The sequence below is a fragment of the Erpetoichthys calabaricus genome, chromosome 10 (genome assembly GCF_900747795.2).
Source record: "Erpetoichthys calabaricus chromosome 10, fErpCal1.3, whole genome shotgun sequence".
In the NCBI taxonomy this organism is placed as follows: Eukaryota; Metazoa; Chordata; class Cladistia; order Polypteriformes; family Polypteridae; genus Erpetoichthys; species Erpetoichthys calabaricus.
Genome location: NC_041403.2, coordinates 163,067,843 through 163,090,207, shown reverse-complemented (window position 1 = coordinate 163,090,207; position 22,365 = coordinate 163,067,843). Strand labels below are relative to the sequence as shown.

The 22,365-nt window shown below is 41.2% G+C and overlaps 1 protein-coding gene across 2 annotated transcripts in view; it reads left to right on the top strand.

The window, feature by feature from the left end:
- The window catches only part of LOC114659719 (hemicentin-1-like), a 32,679-nt gene extending 10,639 nt beyond the window's left edge, over positions 1–22,040 (top strand). Inside the window, exons 4-11 of one of the 2 annotated variants that reach the window (XR_007936037.1) lie at positions 2,377–2,673; positions 4,303–4,584; positions 5,797–6,090; positions 8,296–8,574; positions 8,864–9,163; positions 13,879–14,006; positions 18,187–18,217; positions 21,163–22,040. Coding sequence is in view for 1 of the 2 variants with exons in the window: in XM_051932638.1 (XP_051788598.1) it covers positions 2,377–2,673; positions 4,303–4,584; positions 5,797–6,090; positions 8,296–8,574; positions 8,864–9,163; positions 13,874–13,989 (1,568 nt within the window). In the remaining variant the exon portion in view is untranslated. Of the gene's footprint in view, positions 1–2,376; positions 2,674–4,302; positions 4,585–5,796; positions 6,091–8,295; positions 8,575–8,863; positions 9,164–13,873; positions 14,007–18,186; positions 18,218–21,162 lie in introns of both variants that reach the window. The other variant, XM_051932638.1, reaches the window with a different exon arrangement.
- Positions 22,041–22,365: the final 325 nt, after the last annotated feature.

Below are 22,365 nucleotides of genomic sequence, written 5' to 3'. Positions count from 1 at the left end.
GGCTTCTGTCGGTGCCGGAAGGACTCCAGGTGCCCAACAACCTTCTTCCGGCATCATTTCCAGGTGTGGTGGCAGTGCTGCCAAATGGGGCCTTGCAAATGTCCAGGAGCCCCCAAGATTGAGCGTCCATGCTCGTGACCCGTGGCCCTGCTGGAAGCCAAGGGGGCTACCCTCGGTTCGTCTGGGGGAGAAACTGTCCTAAAAATCGTCTTTCCCCCGGTCCTTCCATAGTTGGGGCATCCCAGCCAGATAAGGGCACCCGCTATCCGTCACAACATAAACAACAACAACATACATGATAATAATCAAAGGGCCAAAAATGAACAAAAAGGACATAAAAAAGGAATTTAAACATGAGCCTTGCATGGTGGGGGGAATCCTGGCTTAAATTTAAACACCAACACCCTGATGATGCTGATGACCTAAAAATGTCACCATGTAGATTCATGATGAGAGGAGCAAGACATGTAGGTGCCAGGCCTTTTGGCTTAATCAACTTGATAACATCGTTTTTTTGTGGATTTGAGAAGATTTAATGCCCTCCATAATTTCTGGGACACGTTTGTCCAGTTGTCCCAATCATTACGGTGCCCTGAATATTAACCATGTCAGAAACATGTTGTGTGACCGAATTTTCTGCAAAACACCCTTAAAATGAAAGTCTGCAATGTGCACTTTAATCACAATGTCTGAATTGTTTGATTTGTAAATTTTAAACTGTGGAGCAGAGTGCGGGTAAATCAAGGAAAAATGTGTCTTTGTCCCAAACGTTATGGAGGACACCATAGGTTGCCAGTATTGTGACCGACAACCAACCTGACACCATAATTATTGATAGATTTGAGGAAAAGGTCAAATGGGAATCAAACTAAACTGCAAGAACTGCAATGCCTCCCACCGCTGCGCCATTCTGCCCCGACACAGTGGCACAGTCACAGCTCCAAAGTCCTGGGTTCAAGTATTGCTAGGATGCTGTCTGTGTGGAGTTTATACATCTGTGTGAGTAATAAGATTACCACCCACATCCAACAAAAGCCGTCCCACGAGTGATTACACGACGACTCTAAACTGCCGCATACGGTGCCTTGAGGAAATATTCAGACCCCTTCATTTTGTTATGTCAGAGCTAAGTGTTAAAATCATTTAAACTGTTTGTTTCCCTTGTCAAGCAGCAACTGACACCCCAGAATGACAAAGTGAAAAAAGGATGTTAGAGATTTTTGAAAATTTATTAAAAATTAAAAAACAAACAAATAAAACATTGACACAAGCATTCAGACCTTTCACTCAGTGCTTCATTGCACCTTGCCAGCCCGGGTGCGACTCGACAAGCTTTATACACTTGGGTTAGTGCTGGGGGCGGAAAGGGAGAAACCGTTAGCGTGTGCGCCCCCTTTTGTCCCACCATGGGACCTCAGCAGAGACAAGGAGGCGATCCCCAGGCGTGCATGTGTGACAGTCCCAATGTTAGAATGAGTGGAGATACATAACAAATGAGTAATGGATGTGCTTTTGGCTACCAGTCTTGCGATGAGCCCATTATTTTAACATAAACTAGCATTCTCAAACGTGCTTAATATTATTCAGGGTCATCGATAGCTGAAGTCTTACCCTGATATGCTAATCAACCTTAGACGGACATTACAGGGCCTACGTATGCACATGAGGACAATTTGAGTCACATAAAATCTTAATCTGTAGGTCTATGGGAATAATAATAATAATAATAATCATAATAATAATAATAATACAAGCGGCTGAAATGAGTTTCCTCCGCAGGGTGTCTAGGCTCTCCCTTAAAGATATGGTGAGAAGCTCAGTCATCCGAGAGGGGCTCAGAGTAGAGCCGCTGCTCCTCCACATCGAGAGGAGTCAGATGAGGTGGCTCGGGCATCTGATCAGGATGCCTCCTGGACGCCTCCCTGGTGAGGTGTTCCGGGCACGTCCAACCGGGAGGAGGCCCCGGGGAAGACCCAGGACACGCTGGAGGGACAATGTCTCTCGGCTGGCCTGGGAACGCCTTGGGATTCTCCCCGAAGAGCTAGAAGAAGTGGCTGGGGAGAGGGAAGTCTGGGCATCTCTGCTCAAGCTGCTGCCCCCACGACCCAACCTCGGATAAGCGGAAGAGGATGGATGGATGGATAATAATAATAATAATAATAATAATACATGTTATTTATATAGCACCTTTCCCATGCTCAAGGAGAACCAGGAAACCTTATACCTACGGAGACTTTGAGAGAAGGTGCAAAGTCTACAAACCTGTGGGGCAGCAGCACCAACCACTGTGCCCACTTTTTGGACTCATTTTATTAACATTGATAAATCAGCCATATAAAACCTCGCCTAACTCTAATGCTTTGTGAACTCTTTCAGTTTCTCCTGAAATGACCATCAGTGGTGAGCCCAGGCTCGTTTCGGGCCAGTCAGCGACCTTCAATTGCTCTGTCAGTGGATTTTACCCGCCAGATATCAACGTTTCCTGGGTAATTAATGACAAGTCTATGATGCATGAGGGTGCCAACGCAAAGCAGAATGACGATGGCACCTTCACAGAAAGCAAAACTATTACTTTAACAGCAACTGAGGAATACCACCACCATCAGCTGATCTGCCAGGCAAGCCATGGAGGCTTTAAAAAAGTTCCGAAATCAGTAACACTGAGTGTAAGAGGTATGTGTGTAATATGTAATGATGGAAAAGCTGACTATCATTTATTAAATTATTTAAATAAGATACAAAGGTGACATAAACTTTGCAAGAATGAAGGTATCTAAATTGGTTGGCAAGGATCAGATGGGCCACAAAGGATTTCGAGTTGAGAGGATCACAAGGGGCTTCATGCAGTTAAAATCCATTCTGGTCACTGGAGAATCCCTCTCAGGGGTGTAGCACTGGCCCTGTACCTAAGCAGTGCATGCATGCGCCATCTAGTGGCTGTGGTTGAGCTCCACACACACACACGCACACACACACACACAGGTCTTTCATTTATATATGCCTAATTAGATTTCATAAATAGAGAAACTCCCTTTGCATGAGAGAAGAGTAAATAGCTAATCCTGTCAACAAGCAACACCAGTAGGCACATCGCGTTTTTGTCAGGTAGCGTTATTAAATTGATAAGGTGTATGTGCAGTAACATGAATCTTGTATTAGAGTTTGGTAAAATACCTGATAGTTGGCGTGCTTAATGAGTTTGAATTAGCCAGGTCAGGTGATCATGGTTATGTATGTGTGATGGCGGTTAGGCCAAGGCTTCTTTATGCCTTACTTTGACTTCTCCCCACCCTCCGAGTAACAGACTCACATACCCGCACTTATATGACTTTCTCTTGATTATTCAGTGGTAGAACTTGAATCATAATGCATGTAATACCCCGGTATAGGTGCACGCAATATAAAAGTGGACTGATTTTACAGTTTTACTTCTGTTAAACTAGAGCTGTCATCACGTTCACTAGGAAATGATTGTCAGTTCTTTTGTAGCGACCTTTTCCGTCCACTCAGCTCAGATTTTGTGTGCGACTCTTGCCTGAATTTGTTGACAGTCCTTTTATTTTGTTTGAATTTACTGACCCCCTGCTGATGTTGCGCACATCACGTCTTAATTTTGTGTGCGGCACTAATTTAAATTTTTTGTTGCTTGCCCTCTTTGCCCACCGTAGGACAGTAGTAATGAAACACTCTACAGTATACTGGGATTACAAAGCTGTAGTCCTTGCTTCTGAATAATACTATTAGTTGCTCTAATTTATATTGCTGTGCTCGAATTAGGTGGTTAAGTATTTAAGACTTTGGACTTCAAATTTTTCAGGAGAAAAATCTGAGAAGCAGGAGACAAAAGACAATGTCTCCATTTCATTTCTTTTCTGATTTCATTGTTGTCGAGGCGAAACCATAAAGATATTAAGGAGATCTCGGTTTTGATTTTTCATTCCTATGAGAAGCGTCACAAGTTGGAGCGCCAAAAACTCCAATATCACGTGAAGTAGGAGAAGACAGTCACTCAGAGTGACAGATAGTAGTGAGAAAGCCCAAGTTGGTCCTGGCCCATTACATAAAGTTACTACCTGAGTTGGGGGTCTAGGGTGCAATGGGTATAAGTTTAAAAAAATATCACTGAAGGATAAAATTTATCAAAAGCAATTGTTTACTCTAAACAGGTTTTTACTTTAGCTAATTTATCACCGCAGATCAAAGAGCTCTGTGTACTTCAGCTCGGAAATCTCAAGTTTTCTGGTGTGCCACCTGAGATTTTTGATGCAATCAGTAGTGATGCAAAATCTGTTTACTACACAGCACATCCAACGATCACAGGGCAACCACATAAAGTAGAACCTGGGAGAAGTCTGACCTTAATATGTGATTCTAAGGGGGACAAGAATACTACCATAACCTGGCTGAAGGATGGAGCCCACATAGTAGAAGGACATACAGAGACGTGGGAGAATGGCAGCAGGAACAACTTAGTCATGAAGATTGAGAAAAAAGACCTTGAATCACAGATCTCATGCCAGATACCAGGGTACGGAAGAGACAAAGTGCTGTCTGCCCATCTCAACATCAGCAACTTCCTTATTGGTAAGAATATGACGTCTTTGATTCCTTTTAGCAGATTAGGTTTAGTTTCTGCTAATTACAGGTCGGCCTTTGAAATTTGCGGGTTTATGATTCATGGATCTTCCTGTTTAGGGGTTTGTCATCAGTAATATAAATTATTTTTAAAGTTTTATAACCTTTTATGGAAAAAAGCAGGCAATGCTGTAGCTGCTAGCACTACAACAACAACAACAACATTTATTTATATAGCACATTTTCATACAAAAAGTAGCTCAAAATGCTTTATATAATGAAGAAAAGAAAAATAACACAAAAATAAGAAATTAAAATAAGACAACATTAGTTAACATAGAAAAGGAGTAAGGTCGGACTACTAAAATGGACTGCAAATCCCAGCATCCCCAGGTGTTCTGTGTCAATGGGCAGCCTCAGTCGTTTCGTGAATGTGGCTAGACAAAAGATGAGGACGATGGTTTTAAAAGTGAGCCATAAGAAGCCAGCAGGATCTCAGTCGCTGGGGTCTTTTTGTTTCAGCGCTTCACTACATAATCAGGTTACAATTACACCCATCGGATTACAGATTTCTCCGGATTTATGTTCTTGTTCTGTGCCCACTTCTTTGTATGATTTCGTCTGCGTTGTAAATGTTTTCGTCTAGGGTGATTTCCTGACTTCCACAAATCTTCACTTACATTGGCATCACGGCAGGGCAAAACTTTACATAACTTTCCGGAGGCTGTTCACAGGGGATTTCATTTCATAACTACACTGCCAACATCATCTGCATCTGCAAAACTGGACTTTGTCGTGACTACTTCTAGGAAGGAGAGATTTCAGTTTTTTCAACCAACAAACTATTTTGAAAACGTGTTCACTTTGTCAGTATGCGTTATGAATGGGCAAAAATTGGCAAATTTATCCATTTATAAATTAATCCACTTAACAAAAAAGTGTCCAGGAAGTGAAGGGGTCTGAATGAATTCACTATAGTTCAACTGTGGGGTCACAGGGGACTGTGGGAAATCAATACATCCAAACAATTAGGAAAGTACGATCAAATATGGAACAACATGGTGGTGAAAACTTTGTTCAACTTGAAGAATTAATACTGCTATCGCTCCTTTGAAAATGAATGCTTTAAAAGTGTAAGATAAAGTCAACGAGATGCAGTGTTGCAATTGGTTATCAGTTTACACCTTCTAAACTTTATTATTTTTTTTTAATTGCTTTCAGTTCACCCTAATGTGACAATCCATGAAAACCCAAAACTCATACTGGGACAAGTAGCAAACTTCACTTGCTGGATCCAAGAGTTTTACCCTCGCAATATAAGTGTGCTCTGGTCCAATGGCAGCACTTCAATGAAAAGTTCAAATGAAGTTATGGAGAATAAGGATGGCACTTTCACAGCAAGGTCCTGCATCACCTTCAACGTCACAGAAGAGCACAGAGGCAACCATCTAAAGTGCCAGGCGACCTTTCAAGGGTCTGAGCCAGCTGAGAGCACCATCACCTTGGGCGTAAGAGGTAAGAATGTACATCTGATGCCATCTTCATTAACTCAACACGGATGCACCCCTAGTGGAATCAAACAGGTCATTAACTGACCAAGGAGGGTAAACGAGAAAAATCTGCCTCTTTTAGGTTTGCATCCACTCGTTAACTCTTTGAGCACAAAACTCATGATACCTTTTATCAATTGTTCCATCCACATTCCATCGATTATCTATGCATCCAGTTGTCCATCTTGGACAACCACTGATCCAACGCATTTAAACTGGTCTACTCTTTTCAATAGCTCCCCCTGTAGGCTAATGTCTGAAGACTAGTTGTGATGTGTGGAACTGAGTCAGGGGAACACAGCAGGAGAAGAAGTTAGATATGGCGCAAATGAGAATGTGAAGATGGATGTTGTGGAGTTAAGAAAAAGGACAGGATAAGAAATGAGACCATCAGAGGTCTAATATCTACGAAAGTAGGTTGAAGTAGCATAGATAGATAGATAGATAGATAGATAGATAGATAGATAGATAGATAGATAGATAGATAGATAGATAGATAGATAGATAGATAGATAGATAGATAGATAGATAGATAGATAGATAGATAGAATAACTGGGCATGCAAACTGAACTCAGAGTGTTAGATATGCAGAGATACCCCCTGCCAAATCCAACATAAGGCTTCAGCAATAAACTAATAATATATATACTAGATACTAATGTATATCTAAGTTACCCTTTAATAGTTTAAAAAGCTTAAACAAACCAAATATATATCCATCATATCTAGATCTATCTATCTATTATATAGTGCCTTTCACATCTATCTATCTATCTATCTATCTATCTATCTATCTATCTATCTATCTATCTATCTATCTATCTATCTATCTATCTATCTATCTATCTATCTATCTATCTATCTATCTATCTATTATATAGTGCCTTTCACATCTATCTATCTATCTATCTATCTATCTATCTATCTATCTATCTATCTATCTATCTATCTATCTATCTATCTATCTATCTATCTATCTATCTATCTATCTATCTATCTATCTATGGCTGGGTCCTGCTTTGCACCCAGTGATGTCAGGGTCAGCTCCAGGCCCCTTTGATCCTAAATTGGATTAACAGGGTTTGAGAATGTGCTTTGCAGCTCCGTGACTTTCTTGAAAATCAGAAGGTGCTAGATCCTTAAAGTCAGATCTCTGGAAATGCCATTCCAGTGAGACAGCTCCCTTAAAAGTGTTCAATGCCCATGTGTCCCATGCCCATGTTTTTGTTGTTTCTTCCATCTGAGAAACCTTTCTAGGCTCAGAATGCTGCTCACTAAGACAGAGATGGAAATGCTTGTCCCTGCTGTTATCTCATCTCACGTAGACTATTATAATTTATTATTGACATGTTTGAGTAAATCTGCCTTGAACTGTCAACCAACTGCACAAAATGCAGCTGCCAGGCTTTTAACAGGATCCAACTGGAGGTCTCATATTATTCCATTTATATGATTCCCTAATTGGCTGCCAGTAGGATTTAGAATTCATTTTTAGATCGTGGTTCTTACTTACAGAGCCCTCCATGGTCAGGCTCACCAGTTCAGTACACGAGCGATCTTGATTAACATTACATTGCCATTTGAGTTCTTAGTCCCAGGGATGTGGGGTCACCTTTCTATACCATGCACCAGACTGAAGCGATGTGGTGATAGTGCTTTTCATTCATTCTGCATTCTGCATCTCCCACTGGTCCTGCACCAGGCTCATTGTACTGAGACGTTCAAAGGGCGACTTCAGATGTTTTTGCTTGGGTAGCGTGTCTTTAAGTCATATTGTTTTTTTTGTGGGGTGTTTTTAATCATTTATATAACTGTATAGTGCTTTGTGGCCTTTTCCTTTGAAAGGCACTTTAAAATAAATTTTTGCTTACTTACACATGGGTTTATCACATTTGTTATGTGCTGCAAATAAGTTTGCTATTCTTCATGTTACGCACTTGAAGTTTTTGTTGTGCTGCGAAATGTTCTTACAAATCTGGCACTGTAGCTATTGAAAGAATCCTCAGGTCTTACGTCTGCGCTGTCCACGGAGCAATGACTGAAAAAAGCATCAGGTGACGATGCGCCTCCAAAACATTCATGACGTGCTTTGATTGTTCTGTGATCTCAAGTTCTTTGCCTTGTTTTGAACTTGTGAAAAATGCCATGAGTGTGCCATCTTTTCCACAGCCCAGCCGGTAATCACGGGACATTTACAGAGGATCAAAGAGGGGGACAATGTAACACTGAGCTGTACGTCCAAAGGGGACACAGACACAGATGTCACGTGGCTGAAGGATGGAAGTCCGCAAGTGAGAGGGAGAAGTGAAGTCTGGCCTGACGGCAGTAACAGCAGCTTCACCTGGACCTTCGGCAAGCCGGACATCACATCCAACGTCTCGTGTCTGGTCCCAGGCTACGAAAGAGACAAGATGTCTCACACTGTGAATATCAGTGACTACATTATAGGTAAGGAAAGGACATCGAGACCTGCTGAGACTTACACAGCTGTCTGAGATAAAATGAGGTTAAGATTTTAGGAGCATAATTATTTACATGCATGTGAACTTTGCAACCAACAATGTCCATCCACTGTTGATAAGTAATCCCTGTGTCTCCTTCATCTCCTTCCAACTGGTTCCTCTCTCCTTTAAGCTGTGAAGCATGTTAATCATAGAGGCCACATTACTAACATGAACCTCCCAATACAAAGATCTCACTAACATTGTAATGTTTCCACATCTCTTTTCTTCTCAAGTTTTACCAAATTTAGCCATCAAGAAACAAGTCCTGCGCCAAAATAATCAGATTACAAGGGTCACCTGCTTCGTGGAGCAGTTCTATCCACAGAATATTAACATGGAGTTGCTGTGGGAGGGTCCAAGTGAAAAATTCCACCGAAATGAAACTCACGAAAACACAGATGGGACGTTCAGCACCTCAGCATCATTGGAAATCGAGGTTGGAGAAGCAGCCGTGCCTGTGTCCTGTTGGACCCACTACCAGGGGATGAACCTCAGCAGCCTCACCATTAATGTGACCGATGAAAGACAACACGGTAGGAGCTGTGTGTGCAGGCCATGTCTGTCTCCTAAGTATATGGTCATGTGGAAAACTAAGTACACCCTATGGAAACTGCTGACTTCTTCAACGTACTTGAACAGACAAACAGTAGATCTCCATGCAAACAGTGCCTACTGATAAAGATAATGACACATTAGATCAATGTGGTGTGTTCATTCTCATAATCTAAATCAGCCAAAATTCAGATTTGTTATGAGGAAAAAGTAAATTCACCCCTACATTGATCAACACTTCAAATCCATCAGATTAGATGTTCCAGTTGAGGTGTCAATGATCAGAACCTCCTTAGGGGGTCTGCAGGTGGACTCTCAGATGTTGAGGATCAGGTGTCCTCTTTGCTATTGATGTGCGGGGTGTCATCCTGCCAAGATCAAATGAGATCTCCCCAAAAGAAGGTTCTGGATGCCCAGGAATCTGACAAGGGAATTAAAGAGATCAGATCATCTGAAATCATTTATTCCACTGTAAAGGAACGTCATCTACAAGTAGCGTAGATTTCCAATGACTACTAATTTGTCCAGGACTGGCCGGCTCAGCAGATTTAGCCTGAGCTAACTGTGTGATGCTAGAAGTCTCCAAGAATCTCAAAATTTCATTGTGGGATCTGCAGGTAACTTTTGCTACAGTTGGTGTCAAAGCGCACGTATCTACAACCAGAAAGAGATTAAACAAATTGGATCAGGTGTGCTAAGAAGAACATTAGAGGAAGACGACAGTTTGCCATTGAACATCTAGGCAAACATCGGGCCGTCTACAACACGTTGACATGTTTGACACCACTTCAAGAGAAGAACCTCAAAGTAATTGTGAAGCATGGTGGTGGGCATTTTCTGGTTTCGGGTTGCTTTTTTTGCATTAAGACCTGGAGATCTTGCAGTCATTGAGTCAACTATGGATTCTGCATCATATCAAAGTGTGCTTGAGGAGAATGTGGGGACCATCTGTTCAAAGGTTAAAGGTGAACCAGAGATGGACCTTTCGATACGAAAATGATTGGGAGCACACTAGGAAATCCATTAAGGATTGGCTCAAAAAGAAGAAACACTGGGTTATGGATTGGCCTGGTCAAAGCCCTGATAAGAATCCCATTGAAATGTTTTGGGTATGAAAAGGGCAGGATATGCAAGAAACCCACAAACATCTTGGAATTTTGAATGGAGGAGTCGATGTCAGAGACTGGTGGGCACTTCTGCAAAACACCTACAAGAAGTTGTTCCAGCTTGTGAGGCCGAGGGTGGACTTACATTTTGCCCCAGTAGACCATTACATCTACTGATATTTTTTGCTGAATAAATGATCGGAAAAGCAGATGGTCCTTATATTTTAATTCAGGTATTTCACCTTCATTGTTGTCCACCATCTGCATGAAGATCTCTTGTTTGTCTGTTCAAATGTGTTGAAAAAGTCAACAATTTCCATGGGGTGTACTTACTTTTTCACATGACTTATATATTGTCCTAATGTTGATTTGAGCTAAAACACTGCCCTTAAAAATGAAAGTAATTATTATTAATAAAAAATAAGTTAAAAAATGAAAACAATAAGACTATTACATCTTGAGATACGAGGGACGTTCAAAAGGTTTCCGGACTTTTATATTTTCGTTGGAAACGGTGAAGGCAGGAGGAGCAGTAATTGGGCATTAAAAAGTTGATACGACGCTGGGAAAATTACATCGCAAAGGACGGTGACCATGTAGAAACGTGATGTAGTTTGTTTTTGAAATTCTGAATAAATAGTTTAAAAAAGTGCTTTTTGAACGTCCCTCGTATGATTACGGGCAGCACGATGGTGCAGTGGTAGCACTGCTGATTTTCCGTGAGGGGCTCACACTCTGGGTCATCTCTACGTGAAGTCTGTATGTTCTCTCCACATAGGTGTCCCCACACATTCCAAAGACAGGCAGGTTAGGTGCATTGCTGATGCTAAGTTGGCCCATGTGTGAGTGTATGTGTGTGTGTGGACTGATGGGATAGGCCCCAGCTTCAACGTGAGTGCCCTGGATAAGTGGGTTTCGGAAACTGATGGCAATATGATTATAATTCAAATTACTGATAGATAAAATCTAGCAGATCTTTTGTTTATTTTTAAAAGAATTGTGTAGCAATAGAGTGCTGTACCGTGTTAACCATAGATTGATACAAGAGAAAGTAGGGTGAACTCACAAAAGGCTACACCTTGCCTGATGAAGGGACCTTAGTCGCCTCGAAAGCTTGCATTTGTAATCTATTTAGTTAGCCAATAAAAGGTGTCATTTCACCCTACTTTCTCCTAAAAGAATTGTGGACAGTGGCTAACTGTCTCACCTCACAGGGTCACCCCACAGGAGCTTTCATGGTTCCCTCTTGAATGTGTAGATTGTGTTAAAGAAAATCATGATATCTTTATATATAATCTTCATTTGGATCTTGATCTTTGTTTGTCCGTGAATTCATGTTCCCCTGACACTGCCTTGGTTGTTACTTTTCTTTACAAACACTGTTGATACCACTCTTTGTGTTTAGATCTGGCGTCGACACCGTGCTTTGTGTTTAGATCTGGCGTCGACACCTGCTTCGTTGTCGAGACTGTGGTTTTTTTGTGTTTCTATCGACCGTCGTTGGCAGCACTTCGTCCAAATCGAATGTTCACCCACTTCTTGGAGTCGGCAGTCAGAGTATATAACTCGGACACACTTCTGTGATTTTTCCATCAGTCAGCATTTGGAGTTCAAGAAAGAAACATTGGTTCTTCCTTACTCTTTGGATTGCCACAAAGCAATCCTGCGAGATTGGAGAAAGGTTGAGAAGAGATCGTGAGAGGAAACGACAGCGTCGTGAAAACGAGACGGACTGTGAACGGAGAGAAGCAGAAATGCTCCTCCACCACCACATAATTACTATTCGGACAGTGATTCTGAGTAGGCCGTTCCTATCGAATCAATGTCCATGGGTTTTGTTTTGTAATTTTGTTTCCGTTATAAAAAATCATAATGCTGTGCGACGAAGGGCCCAGTTCACGACTGGCAGCCGCGTTTAAACAGGGAGCCCTTCACAGACAACTTTAACACGCGCAACGTATGTTGGGCGCACATGGCTAGTTTTATATATTGGTGACTCTGAATTGTCCACATGTTTGGGATAGAGTCGCCTCCTGCATAGGACCCAGAGTTACGCAGATAGAACCTGGATGTCCATGATCTTTAAATGAACTTAATAGGTTTGATGATGGAGAGATTTGTTGTGTTTTTGTACTTGTAACGCAATTAAGCAGTATTATTATTATTATTATTATTATTATTATTATTATTATATGCAAAATGGTCACCCTGAAAAATCCCCTCCATTTCCTCTAGGAGGCACGCTCTTGGAGCACTTTTAGCCACAGGCTCATTCCAACATGGTGTGCTAAGAAGCGCCTCTGGTGGTCTTTTCTGCGCACTATCAGGCAATTCAATGCTTCCTCCCAATGTACTTGTTAAGTTTATTTTTATTGATTGATTGATTGATTGATTGATTGATTGATTGATTGATTGATGCACTGGCTGTATTATTTGTCCTGTGAGTCTGCATCCTTATTTTTTATTTCTGCTATTGTATGCATCTGAATTTCTCCATGGGATTAATAAAGTGTATCTGATCGGATCTTCCTGTCTTGCTATGTGGTTGTGAGACATGGACACTATCCAGTGACCTGAGATGAAGACTGGACTTCAGTACTGTGTCTCTTAGAAGAAACCTTGGGTACCACTGGTTTGACTTTGTGTTGCTCACGGAGTCCCAAATGAGACACATTACCTGCATTGTGAGGGAGAGTCAGTTATTCCCCAAGGGTGATCCAGCTTGTAGGATCCTCATTGTTGAGGACCCGAATGGCTGGACCAGGTCAAGGGGATACCAATGTAACACCTGGCTGTGGCAGATAGAGGGTCATTTCCAAAGGGTGGGACTGGACTACGTGTCTGCCTGGGGTGCTGCCAACCAGGATCCTGAGATGTTTCTTTGTTTAGTGGGTGCAGCAATCCGCCGTACCAGTGTATGATCCCCGACCTGACCTGACCTGATCTAATCTAAGAGAACTCCTGTCTGATGATTGAAGCTCCACCTCTTCAGTCTTCCTTTGGTTGGTATGAGACAGTGTGTTCCTCATTGGGTGGTCAGCAAGTCTTTTAAATGTGGCTGCTTGAATTATTAGCTTTGAATCTCTCCTGTCCTCAAAGGACTCCCAGTTAGTGGTTTCCATCTTCTGAAGTCGGTTCCAGTGATAATCCTGGTCCCTTGGTTCTGCACCTTGCTGACCTTCTCAAAGTTGCTCTTGGCTCAAGTCACCCACACTGTCCCACAACATTCAAGACCTGGCCTGACTCTGAAAACATCTTCCTGAGGATTGTGCCATAAGTGTTAGCCGCCGGCTGGTGAAGGAGTGATTTCCTAGGATGGAAGGACTATTTCCAGCATTATAAATTGTTTGTTCAATGATACGTTTACCGGCCTTCTATTCAGTTGTACCAAAATAACACATTTGATGGCACTGTGTATTGCATCACAGTAAGATTAGCTCTGCCTTAATACTAACAATCTGAAATAATCAATTCCAAGTCAGGATGTATTAATGCTAGTATTATAAACTGTTTCGACCTTACTACATTTACATTGGACTAATTTTTGCCCAGGATTATTCAATCATTTTACATTTTTTTTTTTAGAAAAGATGACCCACATGATGACCTCTTTTATCATCCTGGCTGCTGTTCTCATCTGTATCCTCGCCTTAGCCGGACTTGTGGCGCGACATTTTATCAGGAGAGCACACAGTAAGTGATGGCTGTTTTTTCATTAGTTACAATAGTTATGATATTTGGAAGACCCCCCAAGGTGGCAACGAACTCAATACATCTGGTTAAAGCAGAGAATTTAGATGTCTGTCATTTGGAGCTGACAGTCTCTTTAGTTCTACAGTAAATATCCACAAATCTGGACTGCTCCAGGATTTAGTTGGTCTGGATTTTGCATTTTCTCGATCCTCATGCAACACTTTTAGCACTGAAATTTAAGGAATCATGAAGAAGAGATGAACTATCATGTTTCGGTCAGGGTGCCTCCCTTGGCTTGGTTTCAACATCGTCTTTCAAGACTTTTTGGTGCCATTTATTTATGCTACTGCTGCTTTGATGATTATGTGCGTGATTCATTGTTTTTGTCTATAAGCTGCCCCTGTTCAGTTCCATGTGTTTTGTGAGTTGCTTTTCAAGAGGTGGGGCCAACTTACAATCACTACCAGGAACTGCCCCCCGAAATTAGACCACTAACTCACAGAAGTGTAAGAGCATGGCTGGGCTTCAGATTCATGAGTTACAGTGCATCCGGGAAGGATTCACAGCACATCACTTTTTCCACATTTTGTTATGTTACAGCCTTATTCCAAAATGGATTAAATTCATTTTTTTCCTCAAAATTCTAAACACAACACCCCATAATGACAACGTGAAAAAAGTTTACTTGAGGTTTTAGGGTTAAGATCAGGTGACTGACTTGGCCATTCAAGAATTTTCCACTTCTTTGCTTTAATAAACTCCTGGGTTGCTTTGGCTGTGTGTTTTGGGTCATTGTCCATCTGTATCATGAAACGCCGCCCAATCAATTTGACTGCTGTATTTAGCTGGATTTGAGCAGACAGTATGTCTCTGAACACCTCAGAATTTCATTCGGCTGCTTCTGTCCTGTGTCACATCATCAATAAACACTAGTGTCCCAGTGCCACTGGCAGCCATGCACGCCCAAGCCATCACACTGCCTCCCTCCACCGTGTTTTACAGATGATGTGCTATGCTTTGGATAATGAGCTGTTGCACGCCTTCTCCATACTTTTTTCTTGCCATCATTCTGGTAGAGGTTGATCTTGGTTTCATCTGTCCAAAGAATGTTTGTCCAGAACTGTGCTGGCTTTTTTAGATGTTCTTTAGCAAAGTCCAATCTAGCCTTTCTATTCTTGAGGCTTAGGAGTGGCTTGCACCTTGCAGTGCACCCTCTGCATTTACTTTCATGCAGTCTTCTCTTTATGGTAGACTTGGATATCGATACGCCGACCCCCTGGAGAGTGTTGTTCACTTGGTGGGCTGTTGTGAAGGGGTTTCTCTTCACCATGGAAATGATTCTGTGATCATCCACCACTGTTGTCTTCCGTGGACGTCCAGGTCTTTTTGTGTTGCTGAGTTCACCAGTGCTTGCTTTCTTTCTCAGGATGTACCAAACTGTAGATTTTGCAACTTGTAATATTGTAGTAATTTCTCAGATGGGTTTTTTCTGTTTTCGCAGTTTAAGGATGGCTTCTTTCACCTGCATGGAGAGCTCCTTTGACCGCATGTTGTCTGTTCACAGCAAAATCTTCCACATGCAAGCACCACACCTCAAATCAACTCCAGGCCTTTTATCTGCTTAATTGATAATGACATAACGACGGACTTGCCCACACCTGCCCATGAAACAGCCTTTGAGTCAATTGTCCACTTACTTTTGAGCCCCTGAAATGAAGGGATTGTGTTAAAAAATGGTTTAGTTGCCTCACATGTTTATACAATTGTTTTGTTCACCTCACTGAATTATAGCTGAAAGTCTGCACTTCAACGGCATCGGAGTTGTTTCATTTAAAATTCATTGTGGTCATGTACAGAACCAAAATTAGAAAAAAGTTGTCTCTGTCCAAATATTTATGGACCTAACTGAAAGTATTTTCAAGGATAACAAAAATATGAGTTCCACATCTCATCCTCTGGGCTCATTTTGAAGCACGACATCACCCAGCAGTTAATCCCAGAGAGCTGCGCACTGACAGTAGTGTTCTCTGGGAAGCCATTTTGTGGTTGCTGTTTGGTACTGCCACCTGGTGGAAGCAGCTAGCACTGATCTCTTTAGGAAAGTGACCCTTTCAGAAAGTGTGATTTTAGGCCTCTTTAAGTATCAGACCAGGTCAGGTCAGGTCATGTTGGGTAGCCTGGGTAGTTGGGTAGCACAGTATGTTACCGCACCCATCACACAACGAAACAACTCGGGATCCTGGTTGGCAACCCCCCTGGGGTAGACACGCGGTCTAGTGTCACCTCCGGGAAATGACCATCTAGTCACCAGTCAATGGGTTCGTCTCTACTCCACTGCTGGTCCACTCACATCACTCTCCCTCATTTATGGCCAATTCGTACTCGCTCCTGATTCACCTGGCACAGCTATTTGGAGTCGGGGAGGTCCTTGCAGAACTCAGACATCTGTTTATGAAACAACACACATGTTCTGTATGTCGCTGCTACCGAGAACACTTTCCAGTTGAGCAGTTCAATTGCACTGAAGATCCTGGCAATCTTGTGATTTTATTTTTTATTTATTTTTTGGCTGTTATACCCACCGGTATGTGGGTGTTCAGTGCCACTTTCTGAATTGTGTCACAGTTCCTTTTCTCCTTCAGAAGTTCTGCTTTCGTGTGTTACTGTAAGACGTTTTACACTCAGCTACAATCTTATTTTGTTTTCTATTTTTATTTTGTAAATGAACTCCGATAACTCCAACTTCTTTTTTGTTATTTCAGGAAAGAGCACATCTGGTAACAATAGGTAAGGAAAGAAACTTTTGAGAGTATTGGGGTTTGTAAGTGCAAGTCCATTGCTTTGTCCTACTTGTCTATAGTGGGGACCTACAATCTATTCACCATCACCCCCAAAACAAACATCTGTGAGTTTTAAAACCATGAATCTGTTCATATGTTACTTTGTAAACTGCCAACATTTCAGATTATTTCATCATTTTGTTATAACCAAGTTGCTAAATGGTATAACCTACGTAGACCAGGATGTCCCTTAGGGGCAAAACAGAATAGTAGACACAACCAGACCAAACATAAAAATCTATCTGTATAATAAAACGCTGTGGTCGAGTAAGGAATTGAACGCCACCACGGAAAAATGTTTGGGGGCGCCAACCTGGTCATCCCCATAGAACACAACACATTGTGTATCTACTCGACTTGCTACCTTACTCAATGAGTCTACGGTTTTACAGTAATACAATTGTGAGGAGAACGTCCATTCAACCCAACAAACTCGTTCATCCTATTCACCTCGATTGTGAATAAAATCAAGTTGAGCTTTGAAGGTCTCTAAAGTCCTGGTTTATTTATTGTATTTCTGTGTCGTCGCTCTTCTTTACCTATCCAAATGCTTAAATTATATAGCATTGTTCATGTTTCGAGTGAGCCCAAGGAACGTTGTGACAAGAACAAGCCAATTTGCCCAACCAGCTCCTCCATTCTATTTACCTTGATTGTCCAAAATAACATCAATTCCCAAATATGAAGGTCCCCAAAGTCTGTCTCTCCACCATGCTACTTGTTAATTTATTCCATGTGTCTTTGGATTGTTCTAACATTTTTGTGAAATCTGCTCTTAAGAAATTATTGAAGAATTTTTTTAGAGTAACAGCTTGTGATCCACTGGACTCGTTCATTTCATCATTTTAAATACTTTGATCCTGTCACTCATAATCTCGACTTCCTTAAACAGAAAACCTTTTAACGCCTTCAACCTCTCCTCATAGTTCCCACATCTCAGTCCCAAAATACTTGCCTTGCTCCTTTATTCAATGTGTGTATAGATTTAGAACAATGCTATTTTGATGAGAACGTCCATTCAGCCCAACAAGCTCCTCCATTTTATTCATCCAGATTGCCCAAAATCACATCAAGTTGAGTATTAAATGTCCCTAGCGTCCTGGTTTATTTATTGTATTTCTGTGTCGTTGTCAGCTTGCACTCAACACATTATGGATCTACTTGATCCTGCTGGATTTATACCACTAGATCACACATTTCAATCTAAACTGAACGTAGCATTAAAAGCAGAGCTCTAGACAGGGTGTCTAGTAGCGTATGATATGATCATCCCCTCGAGGTGAATTGTGGCTCGGCGAGTGAGAATTTAATCATCTGAACGTGTGATTTGATTATGTCACTGAAACTTGCTCTTATTTATTACAGCGGTCCCACTGGCTTTACAGATACTCAAAAGGTAAGACAATATAAGTCCATTTTTACTTGCATTCTGCTTACTGATCCCTTTTCTTTTTCATCATTTTTATTAGAATTTTTAAGTTTAAAACAAAATTGAAGTCTTACGTTAAGTCTGTTCTAGTAAAATATATTAGCATGTGTGCAAATTCTAGCCATCTGTACTTAACGTTTTCGTTTCAGTTTCATTTTTTATCCCTAAAAATTCCTTTTCACTGACATGCCACGATTTAGAGTTTTCAAGTAATTACTTCAAATTTTGTGTTTCTACGAAGTAAAGGATTAAACCGACTTAATTCTTTCTGTTGCATCATCGCATGTGTCCTTACGACACATCATCAATACAAAGACTTAGCATTTTCTCCATTTTTTTCTGTTGCGGTACCGTGTGTGAGTTCATTTTGATACGATGTCATCAGCGTGATTTGTAGAGAGTTTGTAATTTTGTCTGATTGATTTAAGACTTTAAAGTTTTTACAGTTGATTACTGCTACCTTGCACTTTTTTTCTTGCCTCCATGTTCTTAATAATCTTTAACTTTGTTTCAAGCAAAACTGCTTTTTCTTGTGAGAGAATCACCCTCTTATGATACTGACATGCTAAACAAATAAAAAATTAACAATTATTACTTAAAAATAATGTTGAAACTAACCTCATCAGCTTTTCTATGCTCTGCAAAATTTTGCCAAAAAAACGTTAAATATGTCAACACATGAAACGAACTGTTGGGTCGCAGTTCATTGTGGGTACAAAAATAAAAAAAATTGAGAAAGCGCATGTACATAAGTATTCACAGCCTTTGCCATGAAGCTCAAAATTGAGCTGAGGTGCATCCTGTTTCCCCTGATCATCCTTGAGATGTTTCTGCAGCTTCATTGGAGTCCACCTGTGGTAAATTCAGCTGACTGGACCTGATTTGGAAAGGCACACACCTGTCTATAGAAGGTCCCACAGTTGACAGTTCATGTCAGAGCACAAACCAAGCATGAAGTCAAAGGAATTGTCTGTAGACCTCCGAGACAGGATTGTCTCGAGGCACAAATCTGAGGAAGGTTACAGAAAAATTTCTGCTGCTTTAAAGGTCCCAATGAGCACAGTGGCCTCCATCATCATTAAGTGGAAGACATTTGAAACCATCAGGACTCTTCCTAGAGCTGGCTGGCCATCTAAACTGAGCAATCGGGGGAGAAGGGCCTTAGTCAGGGAGGTGACCAAGAACCTGATGGTCACTCTTTCAGAGCTCCAGAGGTCCTCTGTGGAGAGAGGAGAACCTTCCAGAAGGACAACCATCTCTGCAGCAATGCACCAATCAGGCCTGTATGGTAGAGTGGCCAGATGGAAGCCACTCCTTAGTAAAAGGCACATGGCAGCCTGCCTGGAGTTTGCCAAAAGGCACCTGAAGGACTCTCAGACCATGAGAAAGAAAATTCTCTGGTCTGATGAGACAAAGATTGAACTCTTTGGTGTGAATGCCAGGCGTCACATTTGGAGGAAACCAGGCACCGCTCATCACCAGGTCAATACCATCCCTACAGTGAAGCATGGTGGTGGCAGCATCATGCTGTGAGGATGTTTTTCAGCGGCAGGAACTGGGAGACTAGTCAGGATAAAGGGAAAGATGACTGCAGCAATGTACAGAGACATCCTGGATGAAAACCTGCTCCAGAGCGCTCTTGACCTCAGACTGGGGCGACGGTTCATCTTTCAGCAGGACAACGACCCTAAGCACATAGCCAAGATATCAAAGGAGTGGCTTCAGGACAACTCTGTGAATGTCCTTGAGTGGCTCAGCCAGAGCCCAGACTTGAATCCGATTGAACATCTCTGGAGAGATCTTAAAATGGCTGTGCACCGACGCTTCCCATCCAACCTGATGGAGCTTGAGAGGTGCTGCAAAGAGGAATGGGCGAAACTGGCCAAGGATAGGTGTGCCAAGCTTGTGGCATCATATTCAACAACACTTGAGGCTGGAATTGCTGCCAAAGGGGCATCGACAAAGTATTGAGCAAAGGCTGTGAATACTTATGTACATGGGATTTCTCAGTTTTTTTATTTTTAATAAATTTGCAAAAATCTCAAGTAAACTTTTTTCACGTTGTCATTATGGGGTGTTGTGTGTAGAATTCTGAGGAAAAAAATGAATTTAATCCATTTTGGAATAAGGCTGTAACATAAGAAAAGGTGGAAAAAGTGATGCGCTGTGAATAATTTTCCGGATGCACTGTATACACATTAAACATTTATTATGTATTGTCACACGTGGAAGATCACCATCCAGGCTCAGACAAGGTATACAATAACCCACTGGGACAGAAGGGGGCTCCAAAGCTAACTGCATCTTCTCTTTTCTCTTTCCTAGCTCCGCCTATGTAGGGCAACTCGGCCACGCCGTTAAGGTTTGGAGGCTATAAAGCTGAGGGCACAATGAGAATGGTGTCTCAGTTGATATTATATTACGCCCGTTTCCAGCTGTGCCACCATGTGTGCATTTTTTGGATGATTGGACAGTTGGCACCTCAAATTTTCTTTGGTTCTCCTGGTCCTTACTTACCACCTCCACCCTCCAAAGTATACAATACGTGTGACATTGCGCATCATCTAAAAGTTTAGCAATAGTTGAAAATTAGCTTCTTTGTACCAAAACTTTGTAGTGAAAGGATTCGTTAAGTGAGGGATTACTCTACTTGCACATGGTCTTAAAATTTTTTCCAAATTACCAAAACTCTTTAAAACAACATTTGGTTTATTATGTGGCACTGTCATTCGAGAGGGTCATATCTGACTTTACAAATCATCAAATTAATTTCTTACTTCTTTAAGTGTAAGTTATTTCTAAGTAACAGAATTTTTCATTGACTGTATGCATAATATTTTTTCTACATTTTTCCGTTTACTTTGCCATCACCGCCGTTTTATGCTCTTATGTATTATGTATTCTCGTTGCAGACGTCTTTGGAGACATACGTGACATACGCTGAGTTGGATGTCAGTAATTTCGAAAACAGAAAGAAAGCCAACAACAACGAAAATTTTACAGAGTATGCTGAAATTAGGCTTAATGCGGTCCAAAGAGAGGAGGACGAGAATGATGAGGTGAATTATGCCAATCTGGACAGTCTGAATCGCAACTGGAGGGAAGAGCCGATGGCATCTGCAACACAACAAAGTGAACACCCAGACTATGCTGTTGTTCATTTTCATCGACGCACTCAAGCAAAGTCATAATCTGCAATGGACTACCGCGCGGCAATTCTGTAATTTAAGGCAAACAAAAAATGCAATCCCAATTTGATTTCGGGTTGCTAACATAAAGGAATGGAAAAGCAACGGCATCATGGAAACACTATACGTCATGATGAAGAGAAGAAAGCTACAACTTCAGCAAGCTCTTTCTTCTGCTGTTAAACCGAGTCACTTTCAGTTGCTCTCTGTTGGTCTTCAGTTTTCGAGAAGTTCATTATCTAGCACTGAACAGTTCTGTGGGATTAGTTTATGGTTATCTATTTTTGAAATTTCTAGGAAAAACAGACTAATACAACCAGAGGAACAAAAGAAATTATACTAGCAAAAGATGATTCAGTCCACCAGGTTTAGCTAACTGACATTCTGAACCAATTCCAATGATCATTAAAGCTCAGAGGAGAATTTCACTGCTCAGAAGTTGATCCCTGATGGCTCATGAGACTTCACGCAGATTTTCATTTATGTTTCATTTAAGCAGTGGCGTAGCTTGAGCTCGTGCTATTCGGGGCGGGGCGATGCTTCAATTTGCTGCCCTCCAACATATCTGAATATGTTAATTTATTTAAATAGAAAATTAAAATGACGTATAGAGTAAAATTAAGATTTATTCATAGATAGAGAAACAGCAATAATTTTTCACATTTAATTATTTATAAGCATCAACTAGACAAGAATATCATATAGACGCACTGATAAGCCATGTTCTAATTATTAGTTTAATGTAATTACTCTGCAAAAATCAGAACTAGTGTATTGTACAAGTGATAGGTGGGGATGTTTTCTGCGCAGAGCAAGAACGCATTCGGATTTATAACGAAACAAAATTATAAATTTTAAATTAGTTGTTCATCTTCCTAGAAATTATTATCAGTGTAATGCTTATTTTTGTTATTGCCATCACAGAAG